The sequence below is a fragment of the Heterodontus francisci genome, chromosome 4 (assembly GCF_036365525.1).
Source record: "Heterodontus francisci isolate sHetFra1 chromosome 4, sHetFra1.hap1, whole genome shotgun sequence".
Classification (NCBI taxonomy): Eukaryota; Metazoa; Chordata; class Chondrichthyes; order Heterodontiformes; family Heterodontidae; genus Heterodontus; species Heterodontus francisci.
In genome coordinates this window covers 37308460-37323877 of record NC_090374.1, presented here as the reverse complement: position 1 = coordinate 37323877, position 15418 = coordinate 37308460, and the positions used below count along the sequence as shown (strand labels likewise).

General features: G+C 43.4%; 1 protein-coding gene across 16 annotated transcripts in view; it reads right to left on the bottom strand.

The window, feature by feature from the left end:
• LOC137368959 (teneurin-3) overlaps window positions 1-15418 on the bottom strand; it is an 891767-nt gene that overhangs the window by 32849 nt on the left and 843500 nt on the right. For 14 of the 16 annotated variants that reach the window (XM_068029337.1, XM_068029332.1, XM_068029338.1 and 11 more), the window contains 2 exons: window positions 14799-14819; window positions 164-396 (listed from right to left, as the gene is read on the bottom strand). In XM_068029337.1, the coding sequence (XP_067885438.1) occupies window positions 164-396; window positions 14799-14819 (254 nt within the window). The remainder of the gene's footprint in view (window positions 1-163; window positions 397-14798; window positions 14820-15418) is intronic. The other 2 variants (XM_068029334.1, XM_068029336.1) reach the window with 1 other exon arrangement.

Sequence of the window (15418 nt, the reverse complement as noted above, 5' to 3'; positions counted from 1 at the left end):
TGTTTCTCCAAGCGTGTTTATGTGCATGTCTGTGTGTGTGTGTGTGTGTGTATGTATTTCTGTGTGTGTCCATGTGTATATGTATGACCGCCAGTGTGTGTATGTGTTTTGTGTGTATCTCAGTGCATATGTGTGTCTGTGTGTAGAGGTGTATGCAACATACCTTTAGGACTCATCAGTGAAGCTTCTACGGCTTTGCCTCCGTCTCCACATCGAGCTTCATCAAATGGTAGACATTGTTCTCCAGTCCCTGCTACCACTTCAGAGTTAGCTGTCAGATCCTTAGCACCAATCAGGGACTTTGGATGATAGATCCTCCGAGTGTTGGTATCTGAGATGTATAGATCTCCAGTGACTGGGTCTGTTGCCAGGAAATATCTGTGTGCTGGGTTATTGCTGTGAAAAAAAATAGATATTTTTTAATAAAAGGTCTTGTGCAAAGTACTGAATTCAAACTAAGTGATGGCCCAGTGGTATTGTTTATATTGGCTGGAAAATCCAATGGAACCCGCTCTGTACTGGACAGCAGATGGTATGCAGTATCTTTTACAATGGTTCTGTTGAACATTTTAACATGTTTTTACTGCAATAGAGGACAGAGAACTAATTAAAGGACAAGCTAAAGCCAGGTTTAATCATCTCAATGCCCACTATTCTAACCCAACAGACACCAGAGCATTCATTACACCATCCATACATAGGATGACAGCAAGAACCCATTAATAGTGGCTGTTTAAGAACTCCCACTGCTGGTACTCCCACTGAGTAAATTCATTCTACAAATCATCAATTGTCTCCAGACTCCTCCTGTTCTGTAAACTCGCCGACACATAGCTTATGCACACCATATCGGTGGAATATTCAGTACAAAACAGTGGGATATATGGTACCTCTTTCACATACCCTTGTTCTTTATGGGATCTTGGTAAAAACAGAACTCTTCTGTGGAGTGAAGGCAAGCTGCCAGAGTTTCATCATTAGGTTATGGTTTGAAATAACTGCAGATTCAACCTAGTGGGGAAGGTGCAGTTTTGTTTTCAATTGCTGTTCCCTATTTGCTCAGCAATAATGTTTGCCCCTACAAGCGGGTGCTTAGATTCTTGCCCACATATTTCTGGGGAGAAAAGCTGCTCTTTACTGACAGTGAGGAAAAAGATAGTAAAGTATACTTTAATAGTTTAAACCAGCTTAAGTGAAATCAAATAGGCAGTGGGTGAAATTGGTCTCCTCCAGTAGCACAAACTGAACTCACAGAGTCCTATTCCTTTTCCACTGACACCAATTTTTTATGAGTCTGTTTTGCGCTACTGGTTACTGGTATAGGCTAATTTCACCCCCATCGTATTACGGCCTGCCAGCAATGCGGGGCATTATACAACTTACCCCCGCACTCATTCTAATCTTCATATCACAGAAGGTGCATAGAATTATGAAGGGAATCATTAAGTTGAAGGAGGCCAATCTCAGGAAGAATCCAATAATTTGCACCACCGAGTGGTGGGGCTATCTCTGCTATGGCAATTCAGCTATTGAACTTAGTCAGGCTGGTGTAGTCGTCGTGGAGTTGGGGTTACCTCCCCACAAGCAGGGAAAAACCTTCTAAATGTAATAATAGTTCCTCTCATTTTAGTACAGCGTTTTCACTTGCCCTCTGAATGCTGGTGAAGACAAAGATCTTCACAGCTCTCTGGCTCTGGACAGCAAGAGAAAGTCACGCAACAGAGAATTTCGGTTCTGGTAATATTTTGCAGATGGTTGAGACACAAGAGGAAGTTCAGAGACACAAGAAGAGTCATGGCTTCAATACGCTACAGGTGAATCCCAGACCCTAATATGAGTAACACCAGCTCACACTTTCCGATTAATCTCCAGCTACTACAGAACTGTGGCTTTAAAGTACACTGGAACAGTCAGAGACCAAAGTCAGTCAAGGCTCACAAGAAAGTGGGCAAGACAGCACAATCGTTACCATGACATCAGAACAAATAGTTAATATTAATGTGGAACAATATAATTTTTGGAACATGCGATAAACTTTTATTACCTTAAACATGGTGTACAGGTCTGAACCACACTAAGATACACCATGTAAGTTATCAAGTTAAAAGGACCATAACATTGAATGTTGCATTATGCAACATCTATAGTCCACAGATTCAAAATCAATTTAGTCACATATGATACGAGTGGCATTGTAGAAATCTGCTCTGATGCAAGGAAGCAATCTCGATGAGGTAGCAGGATCCCTTGCCTACACACAAAGTCAAAGAAAAATAGAAAGATTCTCAAGAAGGTTGGCAGGAAATAATTTTGGTGACAAATAGGATGTAATATGAAGTGACTGAATAGTAATTAAATGTGAGTGTGCATTGATGATAGATTCAGATTTATTGGATCTCGTTTACTTTGTCATTTATCTTTCAGATCACTTGAATATCATGTTGACAACAGTGTAATGTATAGTTTAATGGCCGATCCAAATCACTGGGGCTGGCTGACCTTTTGACTATGAAGCACCAAGGTCTTCAAGTTTTTATTTTAGCTTTCATCTTGAGAAAACTCAGCAAATTGCAGCGTCTGGCAAATGACCGGCAGATTAAGAGTCACGGAAATAAGCCATTTGGCCCATCGTGTCCATGCTGGCTCTCTATAGAGCAATCCAATCAGTCCCATTCTCCTGCTCGATCCCCGTTAGCCCTGCAAGTTAATTTCCTTCAAGTGCCCATCCAAATTCCTTTTGAAATCATTCATCATCTTCACTTCCACCACCCTCACCAGCAGCGAGTTCTAGGTCATTTCCACTCGCTACATAAAAAAGGTCCTCCTCACATTCCCCCGCATCTCTGGCCCAAAACCTTCAATCTGTGTTCCCTAGTCCTTGTACCATCAGTTAATGGGAACAGTTTTTCCTTGTCTATCTTATTTAAGTCTGTCATAATCTTGTACACCTCGATCAAATCGCCCCTCAATCTCCTTTACTCCAGGGAGAACAACCCTAGCATTTCCAACCTAACCCTGTAACTAAAATCCCTCATCCCTGGAATCATTCTGGTAAATCTCATCTCCTACCTCTCAAGGACCCTCACATACTTCCTGAAGTATGGTGACCAGAACTGGACGCAATACTCTAGTTGGGGCCTAACCAGAGCTTCATAAAGGTTCATCATAACTTTTCTCCTTTTGTACTCAATGCCTCTACTTAGGAAGCCCAAGATCCCATATGCTTTACTAACCACTCTCTCACTATGTCCTGCCACCTTCAAAGATCTGTGCTTATGCACCCACATGTAGTGCATACGGTTCCTGTATACTCTTTAGAACTATGCCATTAAGTCTATATTGCCTAACTCTATCCCTTTTGCCAAAATGCATCACCTCACACTTCTCTGTACTAAATTCCATCTACCACTTGTCTGCCCATTCTGCTAGCTTATCTATGTTCAGTTGCAGGCAGTTCATATCATCCTCACTATTTGCTGTACCCCAGATTTGGTATCATCGGCAAATTTTGAAATTTTACTCTGTATTCCAATATCCAAGTCATTTATATATATCAAACAAGCAGCACTGCACTTTGGGGAACACCACTATTTACCATCCTCCAATGTAAGAAACAACCATTTGCAACAACTTCCGAAGAAGGGTCACTGACCCGAAACGTTAACTCTGCTTCTCTTTCCACAGATGCTGCCAGACCTGCTGAGTGATTCCAGCATTTCTTGTTTTTGTTTCAGATTTCCAGCATCCGCAGTATTTTGCTTTTATTTGCAACAACTTGCTGTTTTCTGTCCTTAAGCCTTTTTATCCAAGCTGACACTGATCCTCCTATTCCATGAACCTCAATTTTGTTAATCAGCCTTTTATGCGGAACTTTGTCAAAGGCTTTCTTAAAATTCATATAGACAACATCCACTGCATTCCATTTATCAACCTTCTCTGTTACTTCACCAAAAAATTCAATTATATTAGTCAAGAGCGATCTGCCTTTTACAAATCTATGCTATCTTTAATTAACTCAAACTTCTCCAAGTGCCTTGTGATTTTTTTCTCCTGATTACTGTTTCTACCACCTTCACCACCACCTGTAGTTGCTACCACTGTCCTTACACACTTTCTTGAATAAGGGTGTCACATTTGCCACTCTCCAATCCTCTGGCACTTCCCCCATATCTAGGGAAGATTGGAAGATTATGGCAAATTCTTCCGCTATCTCCATCTCCACTTCCTCGAGACACCTCTAGGCCAGCAAATGTTACACTGCAACTAGTAGTCATATTCTGGTCAGAGCTAGAATGGGGAAGAAAAATTGGTATCTCATAGATAGTTCATGAAGTTAAATGTAGAGACCGAATGCCCTCCTGTGTTTAGAATTTACAAGCAGACTCATCATAATGTCCTCAGCCATTAATAAACTATAAACAATGACAGCTGTGGCAATGGTGGATGAATCAATTGGAAAGATGGGTGAGACCAATGTTACATGCTGTTTGTTACTTGATGAAGATTTCTTGGAAAGTGATGAAATTTATAGAATACTTTGATGCTGATATGGTCAGGTTTAGATAAATGCATGACGGATCCAATGTACTAAAGAACTTCCAATCACCCTGATTGAAAAGAATCATCAATCCAAACAGATTGGATGGATAAAAAAATCTATCCACCTATAAATAGTCACCCAATGATGGGTATTTAATTCTCGGCACAAGAAGTAAAGTCAATCTAGCCCTAGAGCTCACCGAGAGACAGCAAGAGGTTTGATCAGATGGACCAATGCCTTAAAATGGGGATCACTGAATATTTGTGATTTTAATGGATGAATTGCTTAATTCATTTTAGTATTAAAATAAGGCGACAAAGAAATTGCATGCAAATGCTAATATTCAATTTCAAGACGCATGTCTTTCATTGTCATTTATTTAGACTGAAATATAAGGATTAAATGGACCAAGATGCAAAGATTGTCAATTGGCTATTGTTTCAACATTTAACAGCATTCTAATTATCCTCACAGGAAGTGTTGGTCAGAGATTTGGGCCTGCACATGTGCCACCCTATTTCTGGCCTGTACCTCTTTCAGAATGAAGGATACTCCACTGGGTGTATGGGATCATGGAATCATTCCCAATTGTTTCATCCTCTAGTTAAGAGTGAGGTTGGGGAAGGAGAGGAAACATGTACACACACTTCATATCTACTGAGTCAGTGAGCTTCAGAGGAGCAGCCAGCTGCAATTAACGGTAAGTAACTGAGAGGGTGCTTCAACATAAAATTCTGCCCCTCGAGCTTGCTCCGCCATTTAATAAGATCATGACTGATCTGATTGTGGCCTTAACTCCACTTTCCTGCTCCCTCCACCTCCAGCCCCCCGCCCCCCCACCCCCCCAATAATCCTTGACTTCCTTGTCGATCAAAAATCTGTCTAAATCAGCCTTGAATATATTCAGTGACCCAGCCTCCACTGGTCTCTGGCGAAGAGATTAACAATCCTCTGAGAGACGAAATTCCTCCTCATCTCCATCTTAAACGGAAGACCTCCTATTTTGAAACGGCGCCCCTAGTTCTAGATTCCCCCATGAAGGGGAAACATCCTCGCAGCATCAACCCTGTCAAGCCCCCTCAAATTCTTATATTTTTCAATAAGATTATCTCTCATTCTTCGAATCACCAATGAGTATAGGCCAACCTGCTCAACTTTTCCTCATAAGGACCTTCCCTTCATCCCAGAAATCAGCCTGGTGAACCTCTCTGAACTGTTTCCAATGCAAGTCTGCCCCTCCTTAAGTAAGGAGAGCAAAACTGTGCACAGTACTCGAGCTGCGATCTCACCAATATGTATAGCTGTAGCAAGATTTCCCTACTTTTATATTCCATCCCCCTTGCAATAAATGCTAATATTCTATTTGCTTTCCTGATGACTTGCTGTCCCTGCATGCTGACTTTTTGTGATTCATGTACGAGGACACCCAGATCCCTCTGTACTGCAGCATTCGGCAGTCTCTCTCCATTTAAATAATATTTTGCTTTTCTATTCCTACTGCCAAAGTGGACAACTTCACATTTTCCCACGCTATACTTCCTCTGCCAAATTTTTGCCCCCTCACTTAACCTATTAATCTGTCTTTGAAGACACTTTGTGTTCTCCTCACAACTTCCTTTCCTACCTATCTTTGTATCGTCCACAAATTTGGCTGCTATACACTCGGTCCCTTCATCCAAGTCATTAATATAGATTGTAAATGGTTGAGGCCCCAGTACTGATCCCTGTGGCACTCCACTAGTTACAGTTGGCTGACCTGAAAATGACATATTTATCCCAACTCACTGTTTCCTGTAAGTTGGCCAATCCCTCAACAGCATGAGCTTTTATCTTGTGTAGTAACCTTTTATGTGACATCTTTTTGAATGCCTTTTGGAAATCCAAATATACTACATCTAATGGTTCCCTTTGATCCACCCTGCTAGTTACATCCTCAAAGAACTCTAATAAATTTGTGAAACACAATTTCTCTTTCATAAAACCATGTTGACTCTGCCTGATTGTGTTATGATTTTCTAAATGGCCTGCGACTTCTTCCTTCATAATGGATTCCAGCATTTTCCCAAGGCTAACTGGCCTATAGTTTTCTACTTCCTGTCCCTCTCCTTTCTTGAATAGAGGCGTTACATTTGCAACATATTCAATATCTGCAAAATAGAAGTAATTAAATACAGGCATAACAGGTGTAGGTAAAGTCTTGATTTAGGTCCAGGTAAATTCCTTCCACTTCCCACTTCTGCATTTTGGCAAATACTTGAATTGACTGCTCTAGTTCTTAATGTACCAGTTTCCATTTCTCGGGCCCAACTTGAGTTCTACCCTTTACTATTGCCCTGTTCTAACACCAGCAATGCCATTTTCCATTTCCTAGCTCAAAATCTACGCCTTGTTCCATGTCACTGTTCTAATTCTAGTCATACCCTTCTCCATTTCACTTTTTGACTTCTACAGAGATCCCTCTGTCAAACTCTTGTCATAACCCTCTCCACTTCTCTGCACCAATTTACCTCAATCCCTTGCCATGTCCTTTTCTCTTGTTTTAAGTGATCGTTTTATTTTCCTTCTTCATATCTTGATATGACTCTTTCTGTTTCCCTCAGCAAGGCTCTGGGATTGAAATTCCCTGATATTGCAGTCAAATAACTGCTGCTTATTGCAGTCAATAAGCTCATTTGCAGATGTTTTTTGATACAAAAATTGGTCTGACCACTGAAGGTAGCAACATCATAAATGTGTTTGTGACAAATTGGTCTGTTTGGCAATTCTAGTGAAATCGTAATTACATCCTTTTGAATGTGTTTATCATTTCACTAGAAATCACAGCAGGAATTTTTTGCAAACGCTTTCTGATGTTGCGACACAGAGTGGCAATTCATTTTGCCAAATGGGGTTACTTTGTGAAAATGTTCTGTGTTTATTGAAAGGATCTGGACAATTTTTTTGTAGGGCATTGGTATTAAGGGGAGGCAAGAGATCTGCTCCAAAGAAAATGCCATTCTTTTGGTGGCCAAGAGATGGCGTATGAGATGTGCCCTGGACGATTGCCTCTCATGTTCCTTCTTCCATCTGACCTCCCCTCAGAGATTCCCTGAAGCTAAAGCTGGGTTTTTGCATTGGCACGTCTTACCCTTCCTTGGCGCAGTATATTGCAGCATTGTGGAGTTTGATACCTGGCTCATGGAAACTGAGAATCCATGACCTTCAGCAGTAGCAAGTACATACTAATTTGAGGTCATGATAAAGCAATATTTTTAAAATCACCATTACATTTTCTGTTAAATAAGCTCTTGGAAACCATTTGCATTTCATACCTCTTATTCTGCAAGTTGATAAAACAAATGCCTATTTAAAACCCACTTGATATTTGGAATGATTCGCAGTTCTTTATGTGCCATGGTTGCAAAATAAAGTCAGTCAGTAAAGCAGATTAACTAATGATGCTGATACAAACATATGGAGGCTGCCGTACATATGTCATTAGTCGAAATCTGTTCATACACAAGCTTCACAAAATTTTGGGGTGAACTAGGTTTCTGGCACAGGGCTTTGAGATCAGGTGAAAATATTCTGCTCTTGGTGCATCTTATTTTTATTTCTGGTGTGACATTAACAATGCACATGACTAGGCAGGTCTCCTGAACTTAATTAATCATATGAATATTGTGACTATTTTGGGCTACTAACACTACTGGGGACAGTATTGGAAGATGATTGGTGTTAAACTGGCACGAGTTGACTTCTCTCTATGGTGATGAAAAGCTAACTACTGGGACACTGGATTATGGAAAATGCCTCAAATCATTATTAGATCCAATCTTCCCGCAACCATTCAGACAGTCATAGAATCTTACAGCCATTCAGCCCATTTTGCATGTGCTGGCTCTTTGAAAGAGTTGTCCAATTTAGTCCCACACCCCAGCTTTTTCCTATATTCCTGCAAATTCATCCTCTTTCAGTACATGTCAATTGCCTTTTGAATTTCCTATGGAATCTGATTGCACCATCCTTTCCAGTAGTGCATTCCATATCATAACAACCCACTGTGTGAAGAAATTTCTAATTTCCCCTCTAATTATTTTAAATCTATGATTTGTTTTTATTCATTCATGGGATGTGGGCGTCACTAGCTATGCCAGCATTTATTGCCCATCCCTAATTGCCCTTGAGAAGGTGGTGGTGAGCTGCCTTCTTGAACTGCTGCAGTCCATGTGAGGTAGGTACACCCACAGTGCTGTTAGGAAGGGAGTTCCAGGACTTTGACCCAGCGACAGTGAAGGAACGGCGATATAGTTCCAAGTCAGGATGGTGTGTGACTTGGACGGGAACCTGCAGGTGGTGATGTTCCCATGCATCTGCTGCTCTTGTCTTTCGAGGTGGTAAAGGTCACGGGTTTGGAAGGTGCTGTCGAAGGAGCCTTGGTGCGTTGCTGCAGTGCATCTTGTAGATGGTACACACTGCTGCCACTGTGCGTCGGTGGTGGAGAAAGTGAATGTTTGTGGATGGTGTGCCAATCAAGCGGCCTGCTTTGTCCTGAATGATGTCGAGCTTCTTGAGTGTTGTTGGAGCTGCATCCATCCAGACAAGTGGCTAGTATTCCATCACTCCCCTGACTTGTGCCTTGTAGATGGTGGACAGGCTTTGGGGAGTCAGGAGGCGAGTTGCTCGCCGCAGGCTTCCTAGCCTCTGACCTGCTCTTGTAGCCACGGTATTTATATGGCTAGTCCAGTTCAGTTTCTGGTCAATGGTAGCCCCAAGGGTGTTGATAGTGGGGGTTAGTGATCTCTGGTTACAGACCCATTTTCCAGAGGAAATAGTTTCTTCCTACTTTACCAAAACACCCTCGCAACTTTGAATACCTCTATTAGGTTTCCCCTTATCCTTCTCTGCTTTAAGGAGAACAATCCCAACTTCTCCACTCTCGCTACATTACTGAACTTCCTCATCCTTGGTATCATCCTGGTAAACCTCTTCTGTACCTTCTCCATGGCTTTGATATCCTTTGTAAGATTAAAAATAAAATCATTGCAGTGTTCTAAAACAATTTGACAAAATTCAGTGGTTCTGTGTTCAAATATTCCAGCCTCACTCAAACTTCACGCTGCCTATGCATTGCTTGCAGTCACAGCAGTTAAGAGTGGGGAGTCCCCATAGAAACTATTATGCTGTGGATTTCTTGACTTTGACACAAGTGCTTACGATAGATGCAGGGGGTCCCACCACTGATGTGCTTTCTATTGATTCAAAAGAGGTAGAGTTGGCTGATTTTTGATTGGTACAAAACACAAAGCAGCCCCTTCTATGCCCATAGGTATACCAGTGTTATTCAGCACAACTGGTGCCAACACAATCAACATCTCAGCAAGGCCCTGATGCCAAGAAAGACAATTGCGAGGGAAAAATAACCACAATAAAATGAGCAGTTGCATCTTTCACATGCTAAGAATTTCCCAAAGTGATTCACAGCCAAATCATTATTTTTGAATTGTGGTCTCCGTTGTCACGTGGACATATGTAACAGTTGATATGCACATGGTAAGGTCCCACCAACAACAAGATGACTGGCCAACTAATCTGTTCAGTTGGCATTGCCTGAGGGAGGAACATTGGTCTGGACAGTGGGAGAACTTCCTGCTGTTCCGCAAAAAAAGACCAAGGAATAGTTTATGCCCACCTGAATACGCCTTGCTTCAACATCTCATCCATAACACAGCATCTGTGGCAGTCCAGCACTCCCTCTGTACTGCACTGAAGTGTCAGCCCAGATGCTGTGTTCAAGTCTATAGTGCAACTTCAAGCCACAAGTTTCTGATTTAGAGGAGCGAGTGGTACCACTAAGCCAAGGTGACATTTAAAAGATGATGTATAATGAGTGCAAGAAACAAAATGATGGGAAACCATGCAAAGTGATTGCACCAGAGGAAAGGAAGAGGAAACAAGAGAAATGAGCTGACCTGACAGTACAACATCTCCATCACCCAGGAAAACAACTTCAGTTTTCCTCATACTAAGGGTTCTAGAAATGGTTTAATGGAGCCAGTAGGTCCAAATTTTAAAATATTTTCCTTTAATGTAGCAATAACCATTGAGTAACTAAATCCACTCTGTGGAGAAGATGCTACTCAAAGAGGGAGATGGAGGAGGAAAGGAAGAAAGTTAGGAGCTCAACTGACACAAGAGAAACTTCCAGCTCCTGGTCAAGCAACATCTTGATTTTAAAATTCTCATCTTTGTTTTCAAATCCCTCCATGGCCTCACCCCTCTCTATCTCTGTAATCTCCTCTAGCCCACAACCCTCCAAAATATCTGCACTCATCTTATTCTGGCCTCTTGTGCATCCCTGATTTTAATTGCTCCTTCATTGGTGACCATGCCTTCCTTTGCCTAGGCCCCAAGCTCTGGAATTCCCTCCCTGAACCTCTCTGCCTCTCCACCTCACTTTCCTCCTTTAAGACACTCCTTAAAATCTACCTCTTTGGCCAAGCTTTTGGTCATCTGACCAAATATCTCCTTTTGTGGCTCGGTGTCATACTGTGGTTTATAATGTTCCTGGGAAGCGGTTGGGACGTTTTATTACATTAAAGGCACTACATAAAGATAAATTGTTGTTGTTGAGACAGGCCAAAGAGGGTCAAAGCCGTGATGGATAAAATGGAGAAAACGAGCACAATAAAACGACAGCTTGCGATGCAGAAACTTCAAAATGTTGGTATGCAAGACTGTTCATGAGGGACTTCAGTTCTGTGGAGAAACGAAAGAAACTGTTCTCCTTAGATCGGAGAAGTTGAAAGGGGAGAATTAATAGAAGTGTTCAAAATCATGAAGGGTTTTGATAAAGTAAATTAAGGAAAAACTGTTTCCAGTGGCTGGAGGTTCAGCAAACAGAGGGCACAGATTTAAGATAATTAGCAAAAGAATCAGAGCAACGATGAAGAGGATTTTCTTTTATGAGTCTGGCAATGAGTTGACAGAATTGGCAATGCACTGCCTGAATGGGCAGAGGGAAGTGGATTCAACAGTACCTTTCAAAAGGGATATATACTTGAAAGGGAAAAATGTGCAGGGGCAAGCCACATGGGCTGATAATAGATTTTTCTGATGTTTTTTCCCCCCACAGAATTTGAAATGTTATTCTTAAATGGGACTGGAATGATTGGCTGTTCTCACTTTTGTGCCGATCCAAACCAAATCAATTCAAAGAGTCCGTTTCTATTAATGATTATGATTATGGGGATAGAGCAAGCCAGTGGGATTAATTGGATAGCTCTTTCAAAGAGCCTGTACCGACACGATGGGATGAATGGCCCCTTCCTTCATGATTCTATGATAATGGCCAGAATTTTATGTTGAGGAGGTGGGGCCCCGCCCACCAGCTAAAAGGTTGGGGCAGAGCCCGCCTCTGCCGGGTCTGGAAGTCACACAGCTATTTTGCGTGGTCCAGGCCCACTTCTGCCACTCTGAGGCAGGAAGTCCCGTCTCCAAGAGCTGCCAGCCAATCAAAGGGCAGCAGTTCTTCAGTCCCAGCAGCACCACAGGGAGCAGTGGCCACTGCTGAGACTGCACCCAGCAAGAAGAGGACGATCGACGTTGCCCTTCAAAAAGGTAAGTGGACAATCAGCTATGCCCTGGTAGGGGGCTGTGGGTCAGAGTTTACAGCAGGGAGGGTAGTTTAAGCAGGGGCGTCCCATGTTGTTGGGGGGGGCCCTCCATTGGGCACTGGGTGCCTGATCAGGAGGGGCCCACCACCTAACCCGCATGGAGGCCACCAGGTATGACAGGACTGCCTCCTCAGGGGCTGAAGTGCCTGTCCAGTGGCGGCGGGAGGAGGCCCTCAAGTGACAATCAATTGGCCACTTAAGGGGCTTCAATTGGCCTGGGGCAGGTGAGCTGCTTGTCACTTCCCCTGCCTCTGGTAAAATGGCAGCGGGAGCTGGTAGGCGATGGGAACGCCCACATCCCACATGAGGGAAGGGCTGTAGATGTCATATACATGGACTTCAGTAAGGTGTTTGATAAGGTTCCCCATGGTAGGCTGATGGAGAAAGTGAAGGCGCATGGGGTCCAGGGTGTACTCGCTAGATGGATAAAGAACTGGCTGGGCAACAGGAGACAGAGAGTAGCAGTGGAAGGGAGTTTCTCAAAATGGAGACGTGTGACCAGTGGTGTTCCACAGGGATCCGTGCTGGGACCACTGTTGTTTGTGATATACATAAATGATTTGGAGGAAAGTATAGGTGGTCTGATTAGCAAGTTTGCCGACGACACTAAGATTGGTGGAGGAGCAGATAGTGAAGGGGACTGTCAGAGAATACAGCAGAATATAGATAGATTGGAGAATTGGGCAGAGAAATGGCAGATGGAGTTCAATCAGGGCAAATGCGAGGTGATGCATTTTGGAAGATCCAATTCAAGAGTGAACTATACAGTAAATGGAAAAGTCCTGGGGAAAATTGATGTACAGAGAGATTTGGGTGTTCAAGTCCATTGTTCCCTGAAGGTGGCAACGCAGGTCAATAGAGTGGTCAAGAAGGCATACGGCATGCATTCCTTCATCGGACGGGGTATTGAGTACAAGAGTTGGCAGGTCATGTTACAGTTGTATAAGACTTTGGTTCGGCCACATTTGGAATACTACGTGCAGTTCTGGTCGCCACATTACCAAAAGGATGTGGATGCTTTGGAGAGGGTGCAGAGGAGGTTCACCAGGATGTTGCCTGGTATGGAGGGCGCTAGCTATGAAGAGAGGTTGAGTAGATTAGGATTATTTTCATTAGAAAGACGGAGGTTGAGGGGGGACCTGATTGAGGTGTACAAAATCATGAGAGGTATAGACAGGGTGGATAGCAAGAAGCTTTTTCCCAGAGTGGGGGATTCAATTATTAGGGGTCACGAGTTCAAAGTGAGAGGGGAAAAGTTTAGGGGGGATATGTGTGGAAAGTTCTTTACGCAGAGGGTGGTGGGTGCCTGGAACGCGTTGCCAGCGGAGGTGGTAGACGCGGGCACGATAGCGTCTTTTAAGATGTATCTAGACAGATACATGAATGGGCAGGAAGCAAAGAGATACAGACCCTTAGATAATAGGCGACATGTTTAGATAGAGGATCTGGATCGGCGCAGGCTTGGAGGACCGAAGGGCCTGTTCCTGTGCTGTAATTTTCTTTGTTCTTTGTATCCAGGCAGGGTGGGAGGGGGAGGATGTAAAATTCTAGCCAATGCTGTCACAGTGGATGCAATAAGACAAGTTCGAATTTAATTCTTTAATATTTCTTGTAAGCAGTAATGCTTTGTTTCTGGTGAAGTTTTTAGGGGTGAAGATGTTGAATTACACAGATGGGCTCTCAATAGTTTGAAAATAATCACTTGTACACTCTCAGGGCTGGTTTTCATGCTCATCCTGACGGTGGGTTTCATGGCCAGGGTGGGGGTATGGGGGAGGAAGAATCGCCTGCCACGGAACCCGACGTGGGAATCCCGGTTCCAATTCTCCTGGGGAGGGATAGGCCGACAACATCCTTCCCGCCCAAAGGCCAAATAAGGGCCTCTTACCAGCGGTGCTGGGGGCTTCCGCCACGCCGGAAAGATGCTGTAAAATGAGGTGCCTTGGGGTGTGTCCCTACTCCGTGGGCAATTTGTGGCCCACGGAGGACCCCCACTGGGAACAAATGTACCCCCAAGGACTCCCCCTCCCTCTGAACCAACGGTCAGCCCCCCCACACCCCACCCTGACTGGTGCCTTCCGGACTGGCCCCGGCGATCCTGCCTCACCTACCTCTTGTCCAGAGTTCCACCACTGGGCCTGGGTCCAAAACCTCTGCAATACCGGCAGTGGCCACCACTTCTAGTGGCGCTGCCAATACTGCTGAACTGCTGGCCCGCTGATTGGCTGGCAGCTCTTGGGGGGGGCGGGATCCCCGTCCCTATTAAGCGTTTAAAGGGACAGGGATCCTGCCTCCTTAAATTTTGACCCCAAAAGACCTGCGGATCTCTCCGGGCGTCTGGAAAAATGCAGAGGCGGGGTTTCCCCCCGACTTTACAGCATGGCGCTAGGAACCCGGCCTCCTGCACAAAATCCAGCCCACAGTCTCCCCCTCAAACTCCCAATCCAGTATTGAAAGCAAATGCAGATCCAGCAGCCCTGTGATATTAAATATGGGACTCAGACATTACCATGAAAGGACAGTTTATGTATGAGGAGAAAGTTAATTCAAACATACAAGCTGATGTTAGCATTGTAAAGGAGACAACAAGTTCTCAAACTTACCTATGTCTAAAATCTTTATTTCTTAGTAGGTAGCAAGAAAAAAAGAGAAGAAAAGCATTAATTAGGTGTGAAACATAAACTAAGGAGTCCAGTTTGAATAAAGTGCATCCACATCACTGTGTCAAAGTGGTTCAAACTGTTTACACTATATTAGAAGAGGAGCCGTCACATCATTTTAATGTTATGCGACCAGGCAAATCAGCTTTGCTTCATTACAAGTGCATGCTAATAGCAATCTGCAAGACAGATTGACTTTGACGTGTTTGCCAGCACGCTGACCAGACACTTGTTTATTTTCTCCTTCATAACAAGGCAGATAAATATTCTGAATGCATAACCCCTTTATAGCAATAGCACTGAGTTAATGGTTGTCAGTAGCAGCCCACATCCAAGCAATGATAACCGAGATTTCTGTGTGTACTGCAAAAATGTTCTTATTAAAGTCAATGAACTTTCACACCAATTTGACATACTGTGAATGCAAGTCGAAACACTATTTAACTGGAAGTTGAACAAGGCTGTACAATAATTAGCACATGGATTACTCAAGTTGTGCAAATTAATTTAACCTCGCTAGTTGTACATTCTCAACTGTTGAGCTTTGGAAGTACCATCAGTTC